Below are 26,468 nucleotides of genomic sequence, written 5' to 3' on the forward strand. Positions count from 1 at the left end.
GTATTTCCGATTCCCGAATTCAAATCGTTTATGTAAATTGTGAACATAAGTGTTCCCGGCACCGATCCTTGTGGAACACCACTTCTCACCTTTTGCCAGTCTGAGTAACTACCTTTAACCCCTACTCTCCGTTTTCTGTTTTGTAGCCAGCTTGCTATCCATTCTGCTACTTGTCCCCTGACTCCCCATGTTCTGACCTTAGTCATGAGTCTACTATGCGGTACTTTATCGAAGGCCTTTTGAAAACCAAAATATATTACATCTACTGCATTACCCTTGTCTACCCTTTCTATTACTTCTTCAAAGAAGGTTGGTCAAGCGTGACCTTCCCTTTTGAAATCAGTGCTGACTATTCTTTATTATATTTTCGGTTATAGATATTTTTTGTTACATTTACATCTTTGAGTAAAGATTCTATTATCTTTCCTACCACCGACGTTAAGCTAACTGGTCTTTAGCTCCCTGGACTGGTTCTATCTCCCTTTTTAAATATAAGAATCACATTAGCTATCTGCCAGTCCTCTGGCATTATTCTCTTATCAAATTGAATTTTTATATGTGTAACAGTGCCTCTGCTAACTCTTCCCTAACTTCTTTTAATATGCATGGATGCAATCCATCCAGACCAGGGGTTTTATCTTCTCTAAGTTTGATTGGTTTATCAATCAGCTCCCCCCATTCTATCTTAAATGTCTTTATATCTTCTTCTGTCTTGTTCACCATGTTAGTCTTCCTGGTAAATACTGAGGCAAAGTAATTATTTGATATTTCTGCCCTTTCACTGTCATTACCTGCGAGTTTATTGTGTGTATCCCTTAGCGGCCCTGTCCCTACCCTGATTTTTCTTTTGTTATTTATGTGTCAGTAGAATACTTTACTATTTCTTTTTATATTCCTTGATAATTTAATTTCATAGTTCCTCTTTGCTTTCCTAATTGTTTTTTTAACATTTTTCCTGACTCTTCGTATTCCCTTTTGTCAGCCTCTCCTTAATTTCCATTACTTAGTGTATGCCTTTTTTCTTAGTTTCAGTTTTGCCCTTATTTCTTTATTCATCCACTGGCTAGCTTGTTCTTGCTTTTTAGTGGGATATATTTCTTCTGGACTCTGTTGATCAAAGTTTTAAATATTTCCCACTGCTGTTCTATTTCTTTGTTTATCACTAATTTTTTCCAATTTATTTTTCCCTAGTTCCATTCTCATCCCCTGAAAATCAACTTTTTTCCAATTTATTATTTCGGTCTTGGTCTTACTTATGTCCTTCTCAATCTTTTACCTCACACCGTATTATGTTGTTTGGTTATTTGATCACAAGGGGCATCACAATAATTCAAATGAAGCGACTAAGAATTAACAGGAGTGGACTGTACCTCACACGTCACTTTCTGTGGCAAGGTGAAATTGGAATCTGGTGAAAGTCCTAGTGTAGCTGTACCACAGATGTGAAAAGACTGGAATAATTTTCAAACACATACATACACACAAACATATAGCTAGGTATGCACATACACGCACATGTGTATGCATTTACATATGTTCATTTATACCGAAGCATAGTACTAGTGAGCCCTTTCAAACATCTCTGAAATACTATTGTAAGGAACTGCACCCGTTCTGTTTGAAGAAACTCTTGTTTGCTGTTGGGAAAGGCAAGGGGTTGTTTGAATCAGTTTACATATGATGTTGGTTTGACTCCTGTCACCAGCACATGATTGCCACATTCCACGCAGATCAAACGACCCTTGTTCACTACTGTATGTCTTTTTTCTTAGTTTTAATTTTGCTCTTATTTCTTTATTTGTCCATGGTGTATCATTATTCATCAGACAATTTCTAATGTGTATTTTTAAAGAATTTTTTTTTCATCCATCACTGTAAGAGACCTCATTTAAATTTAAAAAAAATCTTAACCACAACCCAAATATTGCTGTAACTTTTCCCACCTCACACAGATAGGAAAACGAGAGCCAGTCTTTCCGCTTTCTGTGCTGACACCATCTCATGACTGCATTGGCAGAGGGACACACTGCTGAAGCCAATGTGGAAACTGCCTGCCTTTATAAGTCATTCTCCAACCAGGAGTAGCTGGAAGCATCTTTACAGAATCATTAGCTTCTAATGAGGAACACACGCTTAAAATGTGCACTTTACTGCACGTGACCATGACTCATTCCTCTTCGTGATGCTGAAATCTGCACTTTGTAAACCATGGCTTGTTTTCATATATGTTTCTCCTTACATATTTTTGTATCAATCTTGTACCAACTACAGGAAGCCAAAGAAGAAAAGTCTTCCTTTATCTGCCCCCTGTGTGAGAAGAACTGTGGAACACAGCACCAATTAACTATGCACATTCGACAGGTACACTGTGGTTTATTTCATCAACCTCAACCGAGTCAGTTCAGACCCAGCCGATTTGATAGTTCGTTTTGCGGGTTTGATGTGGTAAAAAGTTATGCCCTGTGTTGCGAGTTTCTGCAATAAGTCAAGTGTTGTTAAATTAGTAAAACCATGTTACGAGGCATGAAATGAAAATATTCAGTTGCACAATGCACTCCTAAAAATCGTTTTCAGAACTTCATATAAGTATTATGAAGTCAGAGCTGCATATCTTGCCAAGTATGAGATACATGGTAGCATGTGTAATGGTCTGATCCAAAGGGATAGCTAAATTCTCTTTTGTTTGCATTATAGCAAGAACTTATTGGGGTTTCAGTTTGCTGCAGTGCAAATAATGTGCCTTATACTTTCCTACCACATACTAAGGGTGCAGAGGATGAATTAACGTAGCATGCAGCACTGGCAACTATGTTTTCTTGAAATTAAAAGTGTCAACCACCGTGCCATACTTCATGCACTATTGGCATTGCACCTTTAACATTTATTAAAAATCTTGTGTTTGCCTGCACCACATCGTCGTATTTAATCACCATGAGGTACCAGTCACCACTGGATTGGCCGCCCATTATAGAAACCACCCGATTTTCATTTCCATTGATGTGAACTGAAATGAAAATCAGGCAGTTTGTATAACGGGCGGCCAATCCATAAAGCCAATTTTATGCCCAGGCATAGGAGAGTTGAAAATCTACCCCACTTTTTTGTGTCAACTTTTTCCATTATAAATTCCTATGTCCACAATTAGAATGGAAACCCTCTATGTAAACTTGTCACTATGTGCAACCTGACTGCTAGATTGCGCAATCTGGCCATTGGGTTCCCACAATTTCCTCAAACTGCTTTCTGAAATTTATTTTCATTTGCCATTTCTATCCTCAGTAACCAAAATTTTGAATGTTCAAAATAAGAGTTTAAATAAAATGAAAAGTTACATATTTCACACACACTATATACATACACTGGGCACATAGAGACAAGAATAAGTGTAGTCTTCAGGTGAAGCAGTGTTAGAGGGCATGAGATAATTGGACTAGGCATGCAGATGCAATTCAATCCTCATTTTAAAGTAGTATTTCTGTGCTTACTTTTATTATTCCATTATAGGATGTAATTACAGAGTGATAGGTTTATGTCGGCAGTTTCCCTTTGAAATTTGTCCTCCAGCTTTTCTTCAAATAAGTTTGAAAAATTTTTGAGCAGAAACTGCTAGAAGCTAAAAGAAAAATATAGTTGACTGAATTGTACCGGGGCATCCTGAGAAATTGGGTACACTGCACATACACTGACTGCACTATCCATGGTAAGCTCAGAGTCACAGCTCTGGGCAAAAGTATCAAGTTCAAGCCCAGGATTTTGGGAGAGGCTGAGGCCTTCAAGTAGGAACTTTAATGAAAGCATTGAAAGACACAAAAGACAGTTCAGTTAATAATTGTAATCATATGTATTGTGAAATATGTGATCTTTTTTTAAAAAATGTTTAAACCTTTATTTGGGGCATATAGAAGTTTCTGTTACTGAATTTTAAAAATGGCAGATTAAAAAAAATTGTAGAAAGCATCTTGAGTGATTTGTGAGAACGGTAGCTAGATGACAGGGTGACGAGTTTACATAGGAAAAACCCACTGTGAATGTGGACAAAGGAATTTATAATGGGAAAAAATTGACACAAAAAGTGTGACAAAAACATGACAACAGGAAGTCACGTTTTGAAGACAGGAAGGGCATACAGATACAAGGTATTTAATAACATTTTATATTTTGTTCTTTTAAAAAAAAATTACAGGCCTGCCAGTGTTTTGTGCCATGGCAGAAACAGGCTTGGAATTTGCAATGCACCATTTCTGTCCCACTGATCCTCAAACTCTGGTGCATGCGTGTGGGAACACATTGGGAATGGATACTGTCAGCAAAAAATAAAGTTGAATGTCGCCCCACTTTAAATTGAATTTATTGACTTTTAAAAGAGGATAGAGTAGAAGTACCATTCAACCCTGCTTGTTGGCAAACCGGTTGGTTTCAGAGACTGTTGGGTAATACTAATATGGGGTTCTGTTATGGTTATCATTTTTATTTCAAAACTGACTTCAAGTGAACTGTTTCTTAACCTATGTCATAAAAGAGTGGGAACCACCCAAATCCATTGATACTCTAATTTTGCTGATTTGGAGGCCATGAATTAAATTGGTTTGTTCTGGAGGCGTACGGGCATTATATATGATGGGAAGATGGGAGAAGGTGTATCGAACGAAAAGAATGTAACAAAAACAGAAAACGCTGGAAATACTCGGCAAGTCAGGCCGCATCTGTGGAGAAAGAAATAAGAGTCAATGTTTCAGGTCGATGACCTTTCGGATGAAAGGTCTTCGACCTGAAACGTTAATTCTATTTCTATTTTTCTGTTTTTATTTCAGATTTCAGATTTCCAGCATCTGCAGTATTTTGTTTTTGAAGAAGAATGTAATGTTATCTAACACTGAAGGCATGATCCATGTTTGCTCAAGTTTTCCTGACTTCCAGAGTTTAACTGGAACTTTTGTGTATCTGCAGCACAACACCGATACGGGAGGAACCACCCATTCCTGCAGTATATGTGGCAAGTCCTTGAGTTCAGCCAGCTCACTAGACCGCCACATGTTGGTCCATTCTGGGGAACGACCTTACAAGTGTTCAATCTGTAACCAGGCCTTTACTACCAATGGCAACATGCACAGGTGAGTAATGGTTGGCTGGTGGGGAAAGCGAGATCTAGGTGAAGAGAAATTGTCCAGAAGTGATGACTCCTGCTATATTATGGTTTGTGTTCTCTCTCATTAATAGACATTCCACGATCTTGCTGTATGCTGTTCCAGGAACTACTTGATAGGAAATAGTTCCCAGCCTTCCTTTGTTTTTTTAAAGTGTGATGTTTGATATTAATCCTTTTCTTGTGCATCTAAGTTAGAGTCATCTCATTTGAGATCTTTGCAATCACAGATTTAGGAGCTGTCTTTGTAAGATTGCTGTCACTGCATGCTGTGAGGAATGTTGCTGCAGCTGATATGTGGACTTGTGGACATGATTTCCACTGCATGTCAAATTATAGTTGTCGGCTGTGCCATTCAGGGAATTGATGTGCGGAGGCCACGTGCTTTTCCATTTTTGGGGTAGGGAGGGAGAGGCATCACCAACTAAGCTTGCGCATCTCCTCATAGCTGGCTGAAGAGTGCTGTCAGAGGGTTGGAGAAGGTCACCTGCTCATCGTGTCAGTCTGGGAATGGTTTCTCAGACATGGGAGGGCGAATTGAAGGGTTAAAGGAGGGAAAATGATTGAAAAATGGGATAAAAAGTGTTTTTTTTAAAAGAAGTTATAGTTGTAAACACAGGTGCTCCTGTGAAAAAGCAATCTTTCTGATAAGAATGAAAACTGAAAAAACACAAACATTGAATTTTAGATATTTCCACTGACAAATCCTGCACTAACTTTGTGTGGGTCGACTCTGCTTTCAGGAGACACCAAATGTCTCACGTTGTAATGGAAGGATGCCATGTTTCAAATGTTTTTAAAACGAAACAATAACACTGTACGGAGCGTGTATATTTGTACACACCTTGTACACAACATCTGTCTCAACGTGCATAGACTTTTTCCCCGCACTTACAGTGAAATGGAAATGTTTCCATCCCTTTAAGAGGCTTTCTAATGTAATGGGTACTGTTTTGGGGCTCCTCAGAAATTGAGAACCTGTATAAAACCCTCCCTTAGAATACTCCTCCTCTGTCCCCGAAAACCCTTCCTCCTCGCCCGGGTGGGGGAAAAGATAACCCCCTTCCCCTTATTAACCCAGTTTTAATATTATTTCCAGAGGCAGCCTTATGATAGGGATATTACCATACTGAATGAAATAGCAACATTCACAGAGGAAGCTGTAACAAATGCAGGAATTGAGACAATGCTCAAATGCAGTTTACAAAATCTCCAGTTATACAGTTCACACAAGTGTACACACAGTACTTTATTTTCCTTTTGTCTCCCATGAGTAAAATTGCGGCTGAGGCCTCATTTTCCCGGCAAGAGTGTTTTTGTAGCACTTTTTGTTGAAGTATACGAATTCAGTTAGTTTCAGACCGATGGAGAGGGAGAGGCCCAACCGAAGGCCAGCTCTTGCTGACCACAGGCTTGTTTCCGTGGTTACCTGTGCACATTGTCCTGGGGAAACAGATGCTTCCAGAAAAAGCAGTGCAAGCTGTAGATAATGGCGACAAGGCTGAAATGACAATTAATGTGCATCTTAAACATGAGGTTTTCATTGCTGAATCCAGTCATGGATTTTTTTTCCCTGTTTGTCAGACACTTTCTCTCAGTCGTTCAGATGTACTTTTCTTCCATGGAATCATGCTTTGCGACCTCCGTTATCCACCGTAATGGAGGGGACACCCCGAGTAGATAGCAAAAATTGGCGGATAATCGAGATTCCCCGCATTTTGGTCTCCCACTTATAGATGACCAATACTCGAGGTACAGGGATGAAGACAAATACACTAGGAACAACACAAAGTTGCTTTATGCCGTAGAGGAGAAGATTGGTTTTAGTGGGCTATGCAGTGAGGCGACATCTTGCATAAGGCTTTTCCCCATAAAAATTTTGCTAGAAGGTTAGGAAAGAGGATAAATGGGGAGAGATAGTGAAGGTGCCATTGTCATTTAAAATCAGCAATGCTCATAGTATCCAACAGGGATAACCCCGTTTTTAAAATCCATTAGTTTACATATAAGGACCCTGCAAGAGAAATAGTACATTTTGTTACATCTAGCTTGGAACTAACAAGACCAGTGGTAGCTTAGTAATCTCTTTTGCTCAGAGTTTAGTGGTAGGATGCAGGGATCAGGCCTGCAGTTCTCCAGGTGGTGAGATCCTTATTCTCATCAATTGGAGACCAGGCACTTGCATCCGGGGAAGGAGGAAAAATAGGAGGGATGTCGCCCTGGGTCTCTGTTATGTATCTCCCAATAGGATGTCACAGTAGATCATTGTCCCCCGCTCCGTGCTGCAAAATGACATGTGATGCGGGAAACCCAGAAAAGAATAGAAATAACCTTTTTAAAATTGAGAAACAAAAAAGACAGTGGAAACTTTCAGATCCTGCTTTGTCTACCAGATCTTTGAGAAAAAAAGTAGCCTGATCCATCCCCCCGATGACTGATCCACCCCCCCTTCAGCAAAGCATCTGTGCCTAACAATCAGTCCAGTTTGCTCCTAGAGCCTCCCCATACAAAGCCATGTGCAAAGTTCAGTGTCGTTCCATTGATAGATGTAGCCCACTTCTAGTCCATGAGAAGAGAAAAAGTGGGAGGAGAGGGAATGCAGGGCGGCAAAAATAAATCGGAAATATATTGCCTTATACAGAACTTGAATGCGTCCTCTCACTGTACCTGCCAGCTTTTCTGGATTTTGCTGCATCTTCAGCTTTGTTTACCTACCACTGCAGGCCGAAATTCTGATTCGGCAGCTGTGCCACCGGAAGTGCAGTGGGGAGGGACGTCGGCCCATCAGTCTGCCTTGGTTATGACCCCGTTCCAAATCCTGAGGACAGGGCCATTTGCATAAAAGATGTGTGCATTACTGGGGTGACTGCCCTATATGGGCACTGGAATTTCAGAGCCGCAACCAGCTGCTCCATTGTGTGGGGGGATGAATAGGCCAATCTGGTCAAACTTATTACAAACAAACAATTTTACCTGCTATCTGCTCCATGGTTATGCTACCATGTTTGTAAGTCCTTACAGTCCTTGTACGATAAGTATACCTGCACCATGTAGGCTTACTTTCCATTTGCCTTACGCTGGGCGAAGCCTGTGGGATTTCCAGGGAGCCCAGCACCCCACTCCCAACTATGATATCACAATGGACCCTCCACACCCCACTGTCAGAATCACTCACAGTGACCAGAAAGGACCCTCAATTTCCCCCCTCCCTCATACCCCTGGCCCAGATTGATAATCGTGCACCCCAAATGGACTAGAATTCTTTGGCCAAAATGTTCAGAATCACTGATGCATTGTTTTTTCAGTTACTCGAAGGGAGAGCAGAACTCAATGGCGATATCTTTTTGCAAGCCACACTTCCTTTCCATCGTGGACTAAATTAGAAGCCAATAATAACACAGGAGTAAAGGAAAGGCCCTGAGGAATAGAATAGTTTGCTCGGCTAATGATGTAAGAATCTAAAATGGATGAGCCCATCTTAATTCTTCCATTCAGATCAATCCTAACGATCCCACCCTCCCTCCACCATTGTAGCATCCAGTTGTTGCTTCAATGATTCCAGGGTTTTTGCCTCAGTTACTGGAGATGCTTTTCTTCTGCCAACAAGAGGGTGAACCTCAGAATAATTTGGACAGGAATTAATTTGCATCTTTGGAGTGTGGAATTGCCCCTTGCAGTTTAAGACTTTCCACAGCCAGAGTGTTTATACACAATAGATCTGTCAAAGCACCTCTCACTTCCATGTACCTTATTGCACTCAGCACTCCCTGTCTACAGGGTCGGAGTCTGATGAGATTCCATTGAGGCTGGTTGTTGGGGGAGCAAGCGGTTCCACTACATCTTACTACACAAAGGGAGCAACACCTTTCATTTTGAACATTTTTTAAGGGACTGCACCTGTCAGCCAGCTGCACCGCAACAAGAAGTGGTAGATCTGTGGAACCGGTCGGTTGTGTGTTAAAGGGTGTGGAATCCATGAGAGAAAAATTGCTCTGGTCGCTATCTTAAATATGTTCTTTTTGAATGCATTAACAATGTCTCTACACAGAGCAGCCAGAGGCATCCTTATCAGCCCATCCCTCTGTCCACCACATTGTTGCTGCAGAATGATATCCTGACCGTTTGTAATTCTGACTATTATCCAGCAGTACAGTACTGAGGAGTGTATGCAAACCTCTGATATTAATTTTGGATTCAATAGATAAGCCTAAGGCTTTAACCCTGGGTTAGATTGCTTTATTATAATGGATGGTACTCTACATTCTACGGCATTGTTTACTTTTGTAGGGTTTGGTTAAAATTCGTGGTGCGTTGTCCCACTGTTAGAGTATTGGAGTCACTGATGAATTCCATCCATTTAGTTACTTACTCCTGAGGCAAAAGTAGCAGGGAATACCGTGCACTTTTCCAGTTAGAACTTAACCTCCACAGCTGGCCACAATGTGGCTGCAAAATGATTTCTATTTGAGCCTTGAAGAAAAAGGCAACTAAATGAGTATCAGGAATAGGGAGGAAATCTGTGGATAGGAGTTTCTTTCCTTTTTATTTTTGCTCAATTTTCTCCACCCCTGAAAGCACTTATTCCATGACTCCATGGTAACCCTCTGGTACCTCGCCCAAGTGACCATTCTTTATGTATGAACCTAGGCGGTGAGCACCAGTTGACTATTCAACTACAAAAGCATCACAGCCAAGCCCGGCCCTGTCCTCAACCCAACATATAAACATGCATTTCCCAGCAGCAATACCTGAAAAGCAATAAGGAACTAGAACCGTAGCTGATTTTCCTCCCTTCCTTCCCAGTCAAGGGACGCTGAGTGCAATTGTAGTGCTCCGAATATCACTGTCTGAGATGAGCTAACTCAGCACAGACCAGGAATCGATCTTTTTGGAAATGTTTACTTTTTGTATTTACATGGAAGACAACAGGTTTTTAAACTAAAAGGTGACACATGGCCTGGAGAGAAAATAGAGGGATTTAATACTTTCACAAAGATAAATTCCTATTTCCAGGGCTATATTCATGCATTAGCTGCATTGTGGTTTGGAATGACACTCGATCAGGGAATTCCCTTGCAGCACAGTTGATCTGCATTAGTAGTGTTGGTGGCGTTGGTGTACTCCATCTCTTTAGGAGATGGATTGGTGGAATGTTTTTTGTTTCACTGTCTATTTCTGTGTTTTAACCAATAGTTGGTGGAAACTGGATTGGAGAAAGACACTGATCCTTACCTTGTATTACTCCATGCCTGTCTGGGGCAGTCAGTTATAGGTTACAGACAGTCTGAAATATCCTGTAATTAGGGATGTTTAAGCTTTAGAAGTTGTTTTTCAGGTATGTACTCAGTCATTTTCTATAAAGAATGAGTACAACCATCAGGATCCCTTTTAAACAGCCATGAAAAAGGAATTGCGATGCAAGACCTTTCTTTTTTGTATTTTTAAAAATTCAATTCACCAAGAAGGTCTGGGATGTACTGACTTAGAAGTATTAATTGATGCAACATTTGAAGGAGTTGGATTAACTTCTAGATGGTAGCAGGATTGCTTAACTGCATTGGGTTCATGTCTGCCCATTAATTTGGCTCCCTCGGATTCAGGTTCAGAAACATCATCAAGCTGCAGTCTTTAAAAAGAGGATATACACAGTTTTTATGTGATTATACAGACAAGTTGGCTGTTAAGATGAGCTTCCGTATACCCATTAGGAATAGCATTCTGTTCTTTCATCAAATCACGTTGCTATGTTACATCAAGTATTGGAAATCACAATACATTTCGATTTGTCAGAGTGCCAGGCTGCCCTAGGTTATCTTAATATTGCATTGTCCAACTGTATATTAGTTATTCTTGTTTAATCTTCAAACACCTCTTTCATTTACCTTCTCTGTAGTTTTCAGCAGTGCAGCAAACACTCAGAGGAAGGCGGGGAAAGTGCTAAGTGATTTGAGACTCTTAAACTGTTGCCAAACTGTACTGCATACTCATGGGCCTAACCAGAATTTCCAGTTTCTGCCTTGCTTGTTTATTCAAACAGAAGTACAGTGTATTTTAAATACTTCTCTTGGTGCGTTACCATTGGGACAACTTACAACGGTTGATTGCTGATCCCATTGCTGCTACTCGCAACGTCCTTGTTGAAATGTGGCTTTGTAGGCCGTAGTCTTCTTAATTTATTAGATGAACTGAAAGAGATTTGAATGGGAAGATTTTTTTTCCATTTCCCATCTTTTGATATGCCCTTGTTGAGGTAACTGAAACTAGGAGTTTGTCTGGAATTCTGTTTCAGAAAAATGGTGGCAGAAGATTTAAAAAGCACAAGAAAAATATCCAAGCACAAACCTGGCAGCCAGATATAACTGTGTGGTACAGTGAATTCTGATAGGTGTTTGGTTATAGTGAAGTTCCATATATATATAGGGAAAAAACAATCCTATTTTAGTGAAATCATTGCCCTTTTAGTGAGAATTTGAATATTAATCTTCCATTATTTAGCAGCTGATGAGAACTGTGCCTTAGACTAATGACATCCCAGTGGCTTCTGTTGATAATTTCTATCTGTGTATCTGACTATTTCTCCTGATTCTAAATGTGTTCCTTCCATTTCAGCTGCCAAAAATATCCAGAGCGTCACAATCCAGTCTGTTTGATATCAGAATCCTGACTTTAAACTGATTGCCCATATTTTCAAAAACTTGCCTGTACTGACATAAGCTATTTTGTTCGTTTCCATTCTGTTAAACTCCCAAATGTTTGTGGCCTAACGTCACATGATTGTAAGTGAATAAATATAAATTAATATCCTTCTGCCTTTCATGGCTGCTACATCTCTCCAGCCAAGCACAGTCCCTACAGGTAGAGCACATGATGAATTCCAGCACAATCTTCCAGTGTGAAGGCTGCAGCAGACCATCCACTTTCCAAAAAGAAAATATCGAAGTGGTTAAAACAAGTAGCCAATCAGTAATATGAATTAATGGTGGGTCTGTTCATACAGCATCCTCTGCAAATGTTGACAGCAGCTAGAAACAAAATGTGGGCTTTTGCTGTCTAAGGATAGGTAATGTGCATTTTCAGTTTAATCTGCTCATTCAAAATGAGGCTGTGTTTTTCCTCCCTTTTAGTCCTGCATCCAAAGCTGGATAAATTTGAAGTACTAGCACCCCTCTACAAAAAAACAGGTTTGTATGTGATAGAGCAAAGCCTAAGGAACATGTTAGGCCTTTTCTGTAAAGAGGCAAGGCTACAATTTTATTAATTTAGCAACTTTTCACTAGTTGGCTCCTGGACTACTTATCTCCAGCTGTATTGCCAATAGACATTACTGAGTGAGGTCCTTTTGACTGTTTCATCCACTTCTAGCTCGCTGCTGAGTTTTATGTACCACATAATAAACTGTGTCGGTCACAGAAACACTTTCTTACATCAGTAAAATGAAAACTTAAGAAGGTGGCATGGGCCATTTCTACAGGGTATGTAGCTTCCAACTTTTTTTTCCAGAAGAGTTTTGGGATACATTTTGGCAGTTAGTTGGGAGGGGAAGTGGTAAAGAGTGATTGAATTGCTTTGAAACATCCCAGCGATCGTATCTTCCCCAGCAGGCCTTGCTGGCTAGAGGAGATAAACACCGACTTCCTGTTCAGCTGTACGTGTTTACCTCCTAATGTCTTTCTGGAATATAGAAGCAGAAAGCAGACTAGCTAAATTACCAAAGGGGAAGGACTGGTCCGCTGCAAAGAGTGGAGAACAATAGATGAAGCTTTCCTAATGCACTGTCTGAGTAACTGAGATTAAACTTTGTCTCCTTTTCATTATTACATAATGTAGTGGAATCAAGTCACTGTTTTCTAACTGAACTCAATGTCCACAATAATGGTAACTATTTTGTAAGGTTTTATTTGCCCCTTTCCTTCTTTTAGATCTCTGCCTGCTATGAACCACTCCCTGAACAGGAGGTTACATCTCCCAAAGCTGTACCAACACAGCTCTGTAACCAACTGCTAGGATGTTTGTAAGAGCAGCCCGGGAGATGAAATGCTCTGTCTTGTCTTTTTGCCTGCCTATCTATCCAGACGATTTTCACCCATCCTCATTTCCTGGAGCCATTCATTCCTTGCTGGGTATGGTTCCCTGATTGTTGGGCACCCTCCAGTGTCTTGTTCAAATGGACATTTATTCATTTATGAGCCTTGATGGTGGCTGTCTTCAGGCTATTTGTTAGCCGAGCCTAATCCTGACCTCATCCCAATGTGCTACTAAATAACGATCAGAAGTGAGAACCCTGGCTGACTTGTTTTTTTTTCTCTCCCTCCCTAACCTAACCCGGGAGTCCTGAGGCCAATTGTACTGCCTCTACTTCCACCCCAATTGAGATCAGCTACCTTGCCTCTTTTTAAAAAAAAATGTTTTTCTCTTCCCTTTCTTGAAGGCATGCCCGCATTGGGAACTTGTTTTGTAAGTAATTGCAGGAATGAACATCTTCCTTAGCAAAGGCCACCCCTACCCCTACCCCGTCCCTGATGTTCAATAATGTAAGGGATATATAAGGAGGTGAAAGGAGTTGTCATTCCTAGTGAAAGACTTGACTTCATTGGGCACTGTGGGGTTCTTACATTTTAACAGAATGCATTCTGTAATAGGGAGTGGTAACAAGCATCAAATACCACACAGATGGTGAGGTGCTACAACAAGGCCTTTGGACGTGAGCAAATGTTTTTACACAAGTGGAGGAATGTTTATATTACACTGGTAGGTTGGTGATTTCAAGGGTCACTAAGCCTTACTTTTAAACATTTTCTGGAACATGTCTTGTGGGTCAGGCTGTTTAAGAGGCTCCAGACTGTGTTCTCAGTCACCTTGGGAGATGAGACAGAGCAATAGCTGATCGTCTCTTGTAATGTTGCTTTCGTTCACTTTTAATTTTTAAAAACAAAAGGTTTCATTTAAATTTTTTTTTTGCTTTTTGTTTAATCGTCTTCTGCAGGATTCCAAATAATCTGTGCACGGTGTGTCATACAGCTCGTTAAATTACATTACAGATCCGCACTGAATCTTGGGAAAACACTAGGGTGATATATAAAATAGCTGCCGTCATTCAAATCACCAATCATTATTAACAAAGAGCTCCCCCAAAGGCGTAGTGAGTAAAGGCATTGCCCAGAGTAATAATGAAGCTATAAATACAAGCAGGTTTGGTTTCCGCTCCTCTGTGCTGAGTTATATGACCTGATGCTATGATTGTCTCCAGTGCTAGGGAGGGACAAAATCACCTAGGGCTCGTGCTCCTGGCCATTATCCAGTGACTCCTGCTGAGACCACACCTGTGTGGACATCATGTCAGGCAGGATTATGGTTTTGTTACAATGCCCTCCATAGTCGAGTAGCTCACCAACACAATGGGGGGGGGGGTGGGATTTTCCTCAAATGCAGGATTGCTGTGGAAAGTGGGTCGGACAGACCTTCCATCTGCTGATCTGACCCTGTTGTAACCCCCGACCCATTTTCCGGGGTTGGGATCAATTACATATGCAGAGATGGCTTCCGGCAGTGTCTCCACTCTGCAGCGAGAACCCACAAACACAGGGCGGAAAATGTCACGATGTTACAGTGGAACACGCGCTGCAGCATTTCAAATGGGCATGAACCAATGTTAAAAGGCTGAAGCTCCTACAGAGTACCTCTCAATCGTTGTAATTGGCTCTGAATGAGCCCATCGGCAGAAAAACCAGCAGTTGTCGGGGTTAGGACAGGGAGATGCGGCCAGATCGGGTTCTTTTCTTCTATTAACGTGATTCCTCCTGCCTCCCGTCACCACAGTTCACCTAGCGTCGTGGTACAGAGGCAGCAACACAGAGAAATGAGTGGGAGTCCCAATCCCCGGGCCCATGCACCTGGACAGGTAGTGAGTGAGCAGCCGATATCAGTGTCAGTGGGAGTGCAGGAAAGTTATGACAAAAATGGGCGGATTCCCAGAGGGAAATCCTGACCCCGCTATCTAGGTTCAGGGGAAAAATGGCAGTTTAGTGAATATTAATACCTCTGGAATGCAGTGTGCACCGCCACTGGATCATTATTTAAAGTGCTGTGCCATGTTACTAAACACGATTACCCCGCTTTGTCAATGTTACTGAGCTACTTCTGCAATTTTCCCCCTGCCTTCCTGTTTACCCTCTCCCTCTTCCCCAACCTAAAGTTGGCCCCTGAATCTACGTTACCTTTGTGCTGGAAGAGTGGGAGAGCTCAGTTACTGGAAACTGTCTGCACCTCTCTTAGTTTGGCTCCAGTGCTTGAGCAACATAGGAATGGGATTGCTCTCTTGTCAGCTTTTGTTGTTGTTTTTATTGCTCTCAGCACCTGGCCAAGATCCATGATACTCACCCCCAGCAGAAGCTCGAGTGCAGATGTCAATTGAGACTGGGATTTGAAGGGTGTCCCTTCTAACTGAACCGAGCCCCCAGATGATCCAGCTTCTAGACCAGCCCAACTGAGCCATGGCCCTTTTTAATAAATAAAGAGTGCATTGGAATAGTAAAAAAAAATATGCAGGGGGCTTGGCAGTTGGACAGTGAGGTTATCAGGAAGTGACGGATGTGTTGCCTACACCGTTCTTTACGGCAAGATTTAAATGAAACTAATATACATTTCAGCTTCAGGAGGTGAAAATAAGTCTGTCATTGTAGAAGTTTTATTTTTCCTAAACAAGTAATAAGTGGCCCTGCTAACAAATGATAATGCAGTCATTTTTATTAAAAAGCAGAAAATTCTGAGGCAATCTCAACCTCTCCCAGGTTTGTCTTCATACTTTATGTATTAATTCCGCCCCCCCCCAGTTCCAGTATACTCTTCACTCCCCCGTAAAAGCGCTGCCTTGTGCTTGGTTATTTTTCTGTGGAGGTCAGCTGCTCTCCAGTCCTTCACCCAAGTGGCCATTCTTTACATTGGCAGTGATCCTGGATGGCATCATAGCTGAGTCTTAACTCTATCCTCGTGCCATGCGCATGTTCCACAGTGAACCTCAGATGGCGATTAGGAGCTGGAGCCCTGGCTGAGTTATCCATTCCGTAGCCTAGGGATGCTGAAAACAAGTTGTAACACCTTTATGTCACTGTGGCACTGAAAAGGGACTTAACCTGCAATCTTCCTGTCTCTATGACTCGGTTAACCACTGGGCAACAAGGTTGTGATTGGATAGGAAGCCCCTTTGTTTGCATTCTTGTAGAAAATAAATGCAAGGTTCTCTGCGACCTATTTTAACAGCCCTATTAATTCTCTGATGCTAACTGCACTAGGCTTTGGTTGAACTGCTGAGAAATGCACTGCACGCTTGATTTTATTTACTTATTTTTTTATGAAGGATGATGAAAATTAAAAGTTAACAGACACAGGGATGTCATTTTGGAGCCTGAGTACAAAGGCTAGTTCCTTGATATTCTTAATTATCTTGGCCTAGCAGACTTTGCCCAGTAATAAAACCCAGTGGCCTTGTTAATTGGAGCCCACCCCCTCCCTAAGACTGGAGGAACTCGGCACAATGCATCTTGTTTGACTCTCCTTGATGACGGAGAATAATGCTGTGTTTTTTTTAATGAATTTATTGGCCTGGTTAATGAAGTTAAGTGGAAGTGTCTTTTTAAACTGTTCAGTTATTAAGAGAATGCTTCAAACCTGTGCAACCTGTAACATAGGCGGTAACTTCCAACATCGGTGGGGGGTGGGTAAAACTGGCGGGATTGGATTGTCTGCCCGTTATGCACCCGCCCGATTTCCCTTTCCATTGACTTCAATTTGAGGTTGAAAGTTACCCACATAGAATCTGTACAAAAGATGTAGGGAGAAGCTTCTTTTCCCCTCCCTCCCCTTTTGAAGGTATGACTGCTGGGTTGCAGCACCACAAACAGTGGGAAACATCTAGCACCTCATCCAGTGAACATCCCTAGCTGCTTTTATAGGTACATAGGAATAGGAGTAGGCCATTCAGCTCCTCGAGCTTATTCTGTCATTCAGTTAGATCAAGGCTGATCTGTATCTTAACTCCTTTTACCCACCTTGATTCGTATCAAAATCTATCAATGTCAGTTTTGAAATTTTCAATTGACCCCCCCAGCCTCAACAACTTTTTTGAGGGAGAGAGTTCCAGATTTCCACTACCTTTTGTGTGAAGAAGTGCTCCCTGACATCACCCCTGAACGGCCTCGCTCTAATTTTAAGAATGTACCCACTTGTTTTGGACTCCTCCCTCCTCCTAGCTTCTCTCTATCTACTCTATCAAATCCTTTAGTCATTTTAAATACCTCAATTAGATCACCCCTTAATCTTCTACATTCAAGGGAATACAAGCCTAGTCTAATCAACCTATCCTCATGATTTAACCTTTTTAGCCCCAGTATTACGCTAGTGCGGACTGCTCGCAACAATGCAGGTCTCGCGTAGCCATCATCTTACCGACAACTGGCCTTGGCAAATTTGGCAAGTTTGTCTTTGGCATTGGCACCAGCTGTGTGTTGGGAGCCAACACCAGTGGCACAGTATAAAAGTCTATCTTCGTTAGGCAGGGAGTGTTAACCTACACCTGGGTGTGGGAGGAGTCATCACTTTCAAGTTTTCAATTTGTATTTATATTGGGGAATCTTCCCACACTATTCACAACATGCTTAACCAATCTGTAAAGAGTATTGATAAGTAAAACCGGCTGCACACGGGTGGACTACAACTGTGACTCACCTTGTGCAGAGATGGATTGTTTGCTGCTTAACAGTCCCCTCCCCTGTAATAAAAGAATGTTGTCCCAAAGCCCTACATTTGTAGATAATGACTAAGCCTAAAAATGGTGCCAGTATACTGAAAGAAGTTTATAAATTATTAAGGCCTTCAGTACACGTAAACCAGGGGTCCAAGTTCCAGTGACACAGCTGAGCTGTCAGTCTGCCTGCCTCACAGATATCTTAAGCATCAACGATTAGATGTCTGAGAATCCTTGACTATGTTGTAGAACTCAAGTTAGCTCATTTCAGAGGGAAAGATAGCATCTGCTATTTCCAACCTTTTTTTCTTTGTTGTATGCTTTCAAATGGACCCATCATAGTTGTGTTAGATATTAAAAGTAGATTTCCTGTTGCCTGCAATTCCTTCATATTTTGCCTGCACTGCAGCCAGTGCTCTTCTCTGTTAGAATGGAATGAATTCCGTGGTGCCTTGCTAGAGGAGGAAATGGCAGGAACTGCTGAGAAACCAAATTCACTTCCTTAAGTTTGCACTTCAAAGAATCAGTTAATCGTTTTTTAGTTCCTTAATTAGTTCATTTGGGCATTTATTACATAAGACAACACAAACAGTGCAGGCCTGCAGTTGAATTAGTTTCTTTTAAAACTGCATTGCCCCCAGTTTTTTATCAGAGTACTTTTTACTTCATTTTATTTTGATTTATTAACTGCTTTATTTCAGCCATACAATGACAAAATCATCAAGATAACAGTGTTCTTTAAAAAGATCCCTGTGTTCACAAAAAACAAGGAAGTAGACGTTGACTCCCAGCTCCACTTGCAGTCAGAAGGGCCTCCTTTTGGCAGTTGCTAGTTTGTTCTGCCTAGTAACTGTGTGTGTTGCTCACCCTCTCTCTCACTCTCACTCTCTCTCTCTCTCTCTCTGTGCCTTCTCCCTCTCACCTATTTATCTTAACCTTCTCTTGTGTCTGTCCATCATCTTTGCTGTCTCTCTCTCTCTCTCTCAGCTATCAGGCTTACCCTCTCCTTTACTTTTCTCATCTTCCTCTCGCCTGTCTGTCTCTGCCCCTTTCTCTCCGACCAAACTGGTGTGAGTCAAAAACAGGAAAATACGTTCAGAAATAATACAGAAGGGAGGTCCTTCAAACATTTAGTCATTGAAGTCTATGCCTACCTGAGCAATCTTCAAATGCTTTGACATTTAAAATAACCCTTTTATGAGCACATGTTTAGGTTTAGTTTAAGGTAAATGCCAAGCCAGACACCATCAGCTACAATTTCTGTTTGTAGTGCTTCCTTTGTTTGGTAGGATGGGCTTACAGGAATAAAGTTAGTGTTTTACAAGGCACTTTCTCTGGTTTGTATGAGGAGGTAGAGATGATGATGTCATTACATTGCCATTTTATCTACTTGAGGGTGTGTAATTGCTACAATTCGTTTTTTTAAAGAAGTACCATTTTCTCTTTCACTGGTTTCTTAGCAGTTCCCATGTGTGGGCCTTGGCCCTGAAAACCTGCGAGTCGGAGGGGGGTAACATCCTGGTTGAAGTGCCGATGTGTTCCCACCCAGGACTTCCGCCCTGACCCCGCCACAGACTGCAGGGTTAGGCTCCCTCATTAACATGGCAGTGACGGGTTCCCTGAATCTGCCTGTCTAAGAGGCCAGAAAGTCAACCAGAAAAGCACTCGCCAGGGTGAGGGGGAAGTATGCCGGGTCCTCCCATGGAAACATATTTACACTACCCCCTGCGGCCCACTTGGTAAAAATTCTAACCTTTCCTTCGGGGCCCAGGCCAGGATGTGTTACACTTCTGCCATCTCGCCAGATGTACCTCATCTGAATCTACGCCAGGTCCCTTTGAGCGCTAGGCAAGCAGGAACCCTTGACATAGGGAGTCCATGCCTCTGACCACCCCTCCCCCCCCTCCATTACACAAGTGGCCTTATTTGGGACCAGAGGCTCCACCCCCAAGGAGCCATCTTGTAATGTCAAGATCTGGCATATCCAGGCCCCAGCCTAATTTACAGCTCTTGTGGCGCCTGCCCACCAAAGTTATGACAGGAGTATGGCAGAATGGCTGCAAATTTCCGGGGCCCTTATCTCTCCCATGATTTAAATGGCTGTAATTTTTTTTCCTGGTCTGGGCTTGCTAACATGACCCGGGGCCAACAGTTAACCGAGTTGCAGTAAACACCATGCAGATCAGAGCTTTTACAGGCTAAAACCAGCTGCAGTAGTTATTTATTATTTAAAGAGCACACACACGAGCATAGGAAACCAAGTACAAGACAATGTCTACATTCATATACATACAGCAGCGAAAGTTTGTCACTGTTAACTGCAGTCACAGTTCTTCTCCAGTAGATGCATTGTAGAGAGCTTTAGAATTAAACACACTGATTCCTGAGTACGTGCGCAGTGAAATGCAAACACTTCAGCTACTTGTGCTGCTTTTGGTATCGTATTAATGTCTCAAGCTGTCCTTCAGGTACGAAAGTGAAATACATAATCTGCTCACTTGTGAAGGCCTTTCATCAGAACTAAGCTGTCAGAAACCCAATAAGAGCTAGAGAAGTGCAGCAAGGGGACAGAACTATTACTCTAAACCTCTTTGATGTGGGATTTCAATGAATCTTAATGAAATTGTCCACAAATGGCAACAATGGTGGCATTCAACTCTAGTCCAGTTGTTTATTCAGAAGAAGCTCACATGACACTATTTACTGAACTACTGAAAATACAATGATACACAAAATCCTGAGTGATGCCACAAAAGATAAGTACAAATGAAGGAGCCATTTGGCCTATCTAGTTCATCCTCCATTGAAATGTACAGTCTCCGCATCACAGAATCTAACTGCTTCCCAAATTATTCCAAACTTTTTGCCTCCATTTCCCTATCATTCCCAGTATTAATCAGCCTTCACATCTTTTTAAAGAAAATTGGCAACAAATCTCACGAGATATACTTTTTTTAAATGCCAAATTGTACACCGTACTAGAAGCTTTCTTTCTTTCAAAGATTCAAGACAACAAACCACTTTTTAATAGCTGATCCAAGGCACAATTTGAACTACAGAAGCTGAAGGGCTGGTGTGAAGCAGTGTTCTTATTTAACCCTTGACTAGCCGCTGCTAACTGCGTTCTTCTCGTACAAAATTTTGGACTGGATGATTTGTGGGTCTCCTTTTGGCCACAGTCCATTGTGTGCTCTGAAGACAAGTGGGTAACCTGTTCCCAGGCCACTGTCGGTGCCTCTCTTCAGCTTGAACTAGGTGATGCACAATAATGGCCCTCCCTCCTCCCCCCTCACAAATGGAGTAAAGCCTGGAGGTTGAACCTAGACCTCACCACTTCATGGCACACCAGAATTTTAAAGAGCACTGCCGCTTCTTTTAACGAGTGTTGGCTCTGCAGCAGGTGTAGCAACTGATGCAGAGGTTGTAGAATTATTTTTTGGAGCAGATTGCTCCGGGAACTGGATCCACCTGAGAACCTGCACACTGAGTTGAGAGTATGCACCTTAAATCGAGCATTCCACGCCTCTCTGTGATACTTTTCAAATAAAATGCACAGAAAGAACAGGCAACACAACAGGATTCTGGGAAAATTTTTTAATAATTGCTAAAAGTGAATCAGGGATGGGAGAGAGACAGAGGAGGAGGAGGGGGGCAGGGGGGAAGCGGAGAAGCAGCATTCAAAGACGTATCACTAGTGTCTGAAATTTCATGACATTCTAGGAGCACCTGAACTCTTTCAGCCAGAAGTCAACTACAGAGGAAATGAGAAGTGGGGGAAAGGCTGGATTGAGTGTGGGTAATTTTGACTTCAGGTGATTGTGTAAAACGAGCGATATCGGATCCTGTTAATGGAAGTGAACATCGGGAAAGGTCCATAACAGGTGGCTGAATCGGTAACGATTGTTTTACACTATCGCCCAAAGTCAAAATTACCCCCAGTGTGTTTAACCTTAGCTGTCCTGATGATCAATGCTGAAAACGAATAGTGCAGTCTCAGTCAGCTGGTTCTGGAAACTGCTCAGTGATCAGTCAACGATTGTGAAAGAAGCACCTTTTTCTTAATGCACAGGGAGAGAGCGAAGAGACAGAGGGGCTGATTTTCAGGATTGGCAGGCAGTGGATGGACAGATCGTGCTGCGTGCCAGATGTCCTCGGCAAGAGAGTCGGGCCTCATTAACATGGAGTCAATGAGCTGCAGGTGTTGAACTAACGCTCACATGCAGCTCACCGATCTGTGGTGGGGGGGGCGGTGGTGAGGAGCGGGAAATCCGGTGGCCCCTCCACAGAGCCGAATCAGAAGTTAGAGGTTAAAAAGAGGGATGAGAGACCATCGTGGGAGTGAAGATCAGAGGGGCCAGTGGGAAGATTTTTGTAGAGCGAGGAGGTGCAGTCATACTCTCCCTGGCACCACAAAAATCTTTGTAAAGACTTAACTTTAGCCATTTTTCTGAGCAATATGCAGCAGTCTCTTTAAGTGCTGCTGGTTAGGACGCTCCACACCTAGTACCAATGGACAGACTATGCGTGGCACACACTGTGCCCCTTGGTACCTTAACGTTGCATCGGGGTCCTATATTCATAGGATCCCAATTTGAATACTGTAATGATGCTCCAGCCTGAAACAGGTGTGTGCCTGGCCGGCCCTCGAAGGACCAAAACAAAATGGTGGCTGGATGATTGGGAGCAGGAACAGGGCAGTAAGTTCAGCGCCGAGGTTTTCAGAGCGCTACAACGGGTTAAGAGATGAAGGAAACAAGCTTGAGGAGAGTGAGAGAATGGCAGATGAACCAAATAAGTACCTGCCTCAGTTTTCACAAAGGAGGCGGACATTGGTATTATAGAACCCGAGATGGTGTAGATCAGTTAATGGAGGTTATTATTTAAAGAGAAATGGCACTAAAGAAGTTAGTCAAACTTCCGGTTGACAAATCATGGGGATCTGATGGTTTATATCCTAAAGAAAGCTAGGAAATAAATCTTGGTTGGTCTGACTATAATTTTTCCGAAATTGTGCAGTGAACTGAAAGGTGGTGAATGTGACAGCCCTTTTCAAAAAAAGGGGTTCTTTACCACAAGCCACTATTGAAGCAGAGTCCATAAATATTTTTAGAAGAGAATTAGACAGTTGCTTTGAAGGATTGGAATATTAAAAGTTATGGGGAGTGAACAGGAGAATGGGATTAGACTGGGAAGCTGACACGGAGAAAAACACCGGTGGAGATTTAACGGGCCAAATAGCCTGTTTCTCCGCTGTAATATTCTATGGTTCTACGATAAAGCAGTTTTCTTTTGGATAATCCAATTATCAGAAGTTAAAACAGGTTCTCAGAAACCTGTCAGTATTTGTATGGCGTCCCAAGGAACGCATCACTTTTTGTAGAAGTTCTTCTGATTTTAGGAAGAGTTAGTTCCTAGAATTTTGTAATTTCTGTCAAATGTTAACATTTCATCACTAATGTGCCAAAGTGAGTCTTTGGATTGGCAAGGTTGAAAGATTTAAAATTTCTAACTTACTGAAGGATTGTAGAATATTGCTTCAGGAGATTGTAGGCCATTTGGCGTGTGCAAGAGTCTTGGCAGAGAACAAAATGGCAGATCACACTCGAGCTGCAGCTTTCCTTATGTTTATCATTTAAATGGGCAAAGTTGCATTTGAACCTGACAAAGAAGAGAATTTTTTTCGGACTTTGCCTAATTAAGTCTGAGTAGGCCTTATAATCCAGTACTTTATGGAAAACTTACCTTAATTACAAAATGTTTAGCAGCTACAACCCAATAAGATGGTGGAAGAGCACCATCTTTTTAAGTGTCAGGAATCAGGTAGTTCAGGTATTTGTTACCCATTGTTGGCATGTCTTCTAATCTACTGTGACCTCTAGGCCTGTGGTTTATTATTTAGAGCAAGGTTCATGGCTTTGCCTATTGTGTAAGAATTCCTCCAACATAACGCCTGATCCTTTCAGCAGGATGGAAGAAAACTGCTTCTCTCTCCTCCACCCAAATTTAAAGTGTTTTGTGAATGAGACGCTGAGTATTATGAAATCTGTCCAGGGCAGTTGAACCACAAGCCCAATTTTCTCAGTTGTTGCGATTTTTGTTGGTGGGTGACTGGTCTGGGCCAATTTCCACAGGCTGAAAAGTAGCTGCTGGATTGGAACAGCGTGAAAACGAGGCTTTTGCTGTGCAGGAAACCGATTGGCTGGCCAGATGAGAATACCAGTAGGAAAGTAGCTGACTCCTTTGGAATATAGATGTTAAAACAGCCCGAAAGCTGCACTTGGATTAAATCCCAGCTGAGTTGAGTTTGTTGGGCACCCTCACAACTTGTGTGGTATTGTTCGTATCTGGGCCTCATGGTGTGCAGCAATTACCTCCAGACAGTCAATGCTTCAACGTACTGCATTTTTCAAGAATCTTGGGGCGTTTCTATATTCACGAAGGGATCTCAAGGGCAAGCACACAGTGTGCCTCGCCTTGGGTGTCCTGCACTCCTCCTGGTTATTTTACCTGCTGTTACCACTGCTCCTTAGGAAGAACTGTTGCAAGGCAAGAGACCCAGAATTTCCATTGCTCCACGTGATGAAATCTGGCTTTTTATTCTTACATTGAAACAGAGTCGCTCGTGACACATTGAAGACTGGGCCTTAAGTTGCTATCGGAAGATCGGGCCCTTTTATATTTGGGAGAACCATGTGTTTGCCACCGGCTGCACTCTCCTAACATAAGGGGCCTGATATTACCATGGCGGCAGGTTCGCAGCGGGGGGTCAATTGGGCGCGTGGGTCACGCGCCCGGTGAAATCAGTCTGCCCCACTCGCAATCGCAGGCTGATTGGATCCACTTACCTCTTGTTCCGGGTTCCCCGCTGCTAAGCTGTGCAGCAGGCGGGCTGCGCATGCGCAGTAAGGTCTGTCAGCTGGAGGAGCTCTATTTAAAGGGGCAGTCCTCCACTGACTGATGCTGCAAGAAATAGGAAAAATTACAGCATGGAGCAGCCCAGGGGGAAGGCTGCTCCCAGGTTTAATGATGCCTCACTCCAGCTCTTATTGGATGGGGTGAGGAGGAGGGGGAGGACAGAGATCTTCCCCCCCCGGCGGGCGGGAGGAAGCGGCCTGCCTCTGCCACCAAGAAGGCCTGGCTCGAGGTGGCAGAGGAGGTCACCTGCACTACCAACATATCGCCCACCTGCATACAGTGCTGGAGGTGCTGCAATGACCTAAGTAGGTCAGCCAAAGTGAGTACACTTACTCATTCCCCTACACTCCGTCTGCCACATCACCGCCCCCACCCCACATCTCCTTCTGCACAGCCAACACTACTCTGTCACATCACTCGTCACACCCACTCAAACCTCATCCTCATCTTACCTGCACTTACTCACCTCGCCAGTACTCATCCCGCCACTACCACTCAACCCAATCCTCATGCAATCTCATGGCTCTATCTCATACTCACCCTCTCATGCATCTCTTTCACAGTCAGCCTCACTCAACCTGCCACTACCTGTGCTGCAGCCACAGGGCATGCATCACATATGTGCAGTAGGAAGTGTAAGGCAAACGTGTCGTGAGCATGAAGGGGATGCACAAGGGTGTTTGAGGGTTTGTCATGTTTTTTATTTATATTTAATTTCTGATCAACTCCCATTATATTGTCACCACTACTGCCACGTCTTTGCGAATCTTGTCTGGTTTGTGCAATAATGCCCTTTCCTAAGGATCACAATGAAGACCCACAACTGATGCCACCCATTGTGTCACTGCAGAGTGGGTGTAGGTGTATTTGCAGGGCTTTTTTGTGCAGACGACTGAGAGACGTTGGCGATGTCCCAGGTGGCACCCTGGAAGGATGCGGAGGAGAAGTTCTTGAGGGCAGTGGTGACTTTGACAGGGACAGGTAAGAAGATGGTGCTCGGGTCAGCCGGGAGCAGCTCGGCATGAAGGAGGCTGCAGATGTCCACAACTACATGTCGAGTGACTCTGAGCCTCCGTGTGCACTGCTGCTCAGAGAGGTCCAGGAAGCTGAGCCTCGGTCTGTAGACCCTGTGGCAAGGGTAGTGCCCTCTGCGATGCATCTATCTCTGCGGTTGCCCTCCCTCCTGCTGTGCAGGTGGATGTGTCACAGCACTGTTTTGTGGAGCTCCACGTGTCAGAGGTGGACGGCGTGGCCAGCGAGGCTGGTGATGCTGTTCGCCCTCCGAGGAGGTCATGACTGCAACTACGGCGGCCCCCATCAGGAAGATGTACATCTGAAGGGGTCCACAAGGTAGGTAAATGTGTCCGCACACCGGGGTAAGTGTGCAAGTTGGTGAATTTTCTTGTTAGGAGGAGGGTGGTGGAGGCCAAACTTCGTCCAAAGTGACAGAGTGGCCTCCTGCAATGAGTGAGGGTCTTCACCCCCCTGCCCCCCCCCCCCACCTATCAAATGGACCTTTGTATCTGCCACAGGCTGAGGGCTGCAACACGTCCATTTGAACTGTGAGTGTTTCCCCCAGTACGGGAAACAGTCCCAGTCAGTTGCAAAATCCCATCTCTGCTAAAATAACAGGTCAATTAGGTCTGTAAACAACCTGAAGTACCTGTTCAA

General features: G+C 42.9%; 1 protein-coding gene across 5 annotated transcripts in view; it reads left to right on the plus strand.

Moving 5' to 3' along the window:
* Nucleotides 1–26,468, plus strand: part of rreb1a (ras responsive element binding protein 1a) — a 216,068-nt gene that overhangs the window by 104,007 nt on the left and 85,593 nt on the right. For all 5 annotated transcript variants that reach the window (XM_068001795.1, XM_068001796.1, XM_068001792.1 and 2 more), the window contains exons 4-5: nucleotides 2,272–2,361; nucleotides 4,948–5,111. In XM_068001795.1, the coding sequence (XP_067857896.1) occupies nucleotides 2,272–2,361; nucleotides 4,948–5,111 (254 nt within the window). The remainder of the gene's footprint in view (nucleotides 1–2,271; nucleotides 2,362–4,947; nucleotides 5,112–26,468) is intronic.

The sequence above is a fragment of the Heptranchias perlo genome, chromosome 2, assembly GCF_035084215.1.
Source record: "Heptranchias perlo isolate sHepPer1 chromosome 2, sHepPer1.hap1, whole genome shotgun sequence".
NCBI classification, from domain to species: domain Eukaryota; kingdom Metazoa; phylum Chordata; class Chondrichthyes; order Hexanchiformes; family Hexanchidae; genus Heptranchias; species Heptranchias perlo.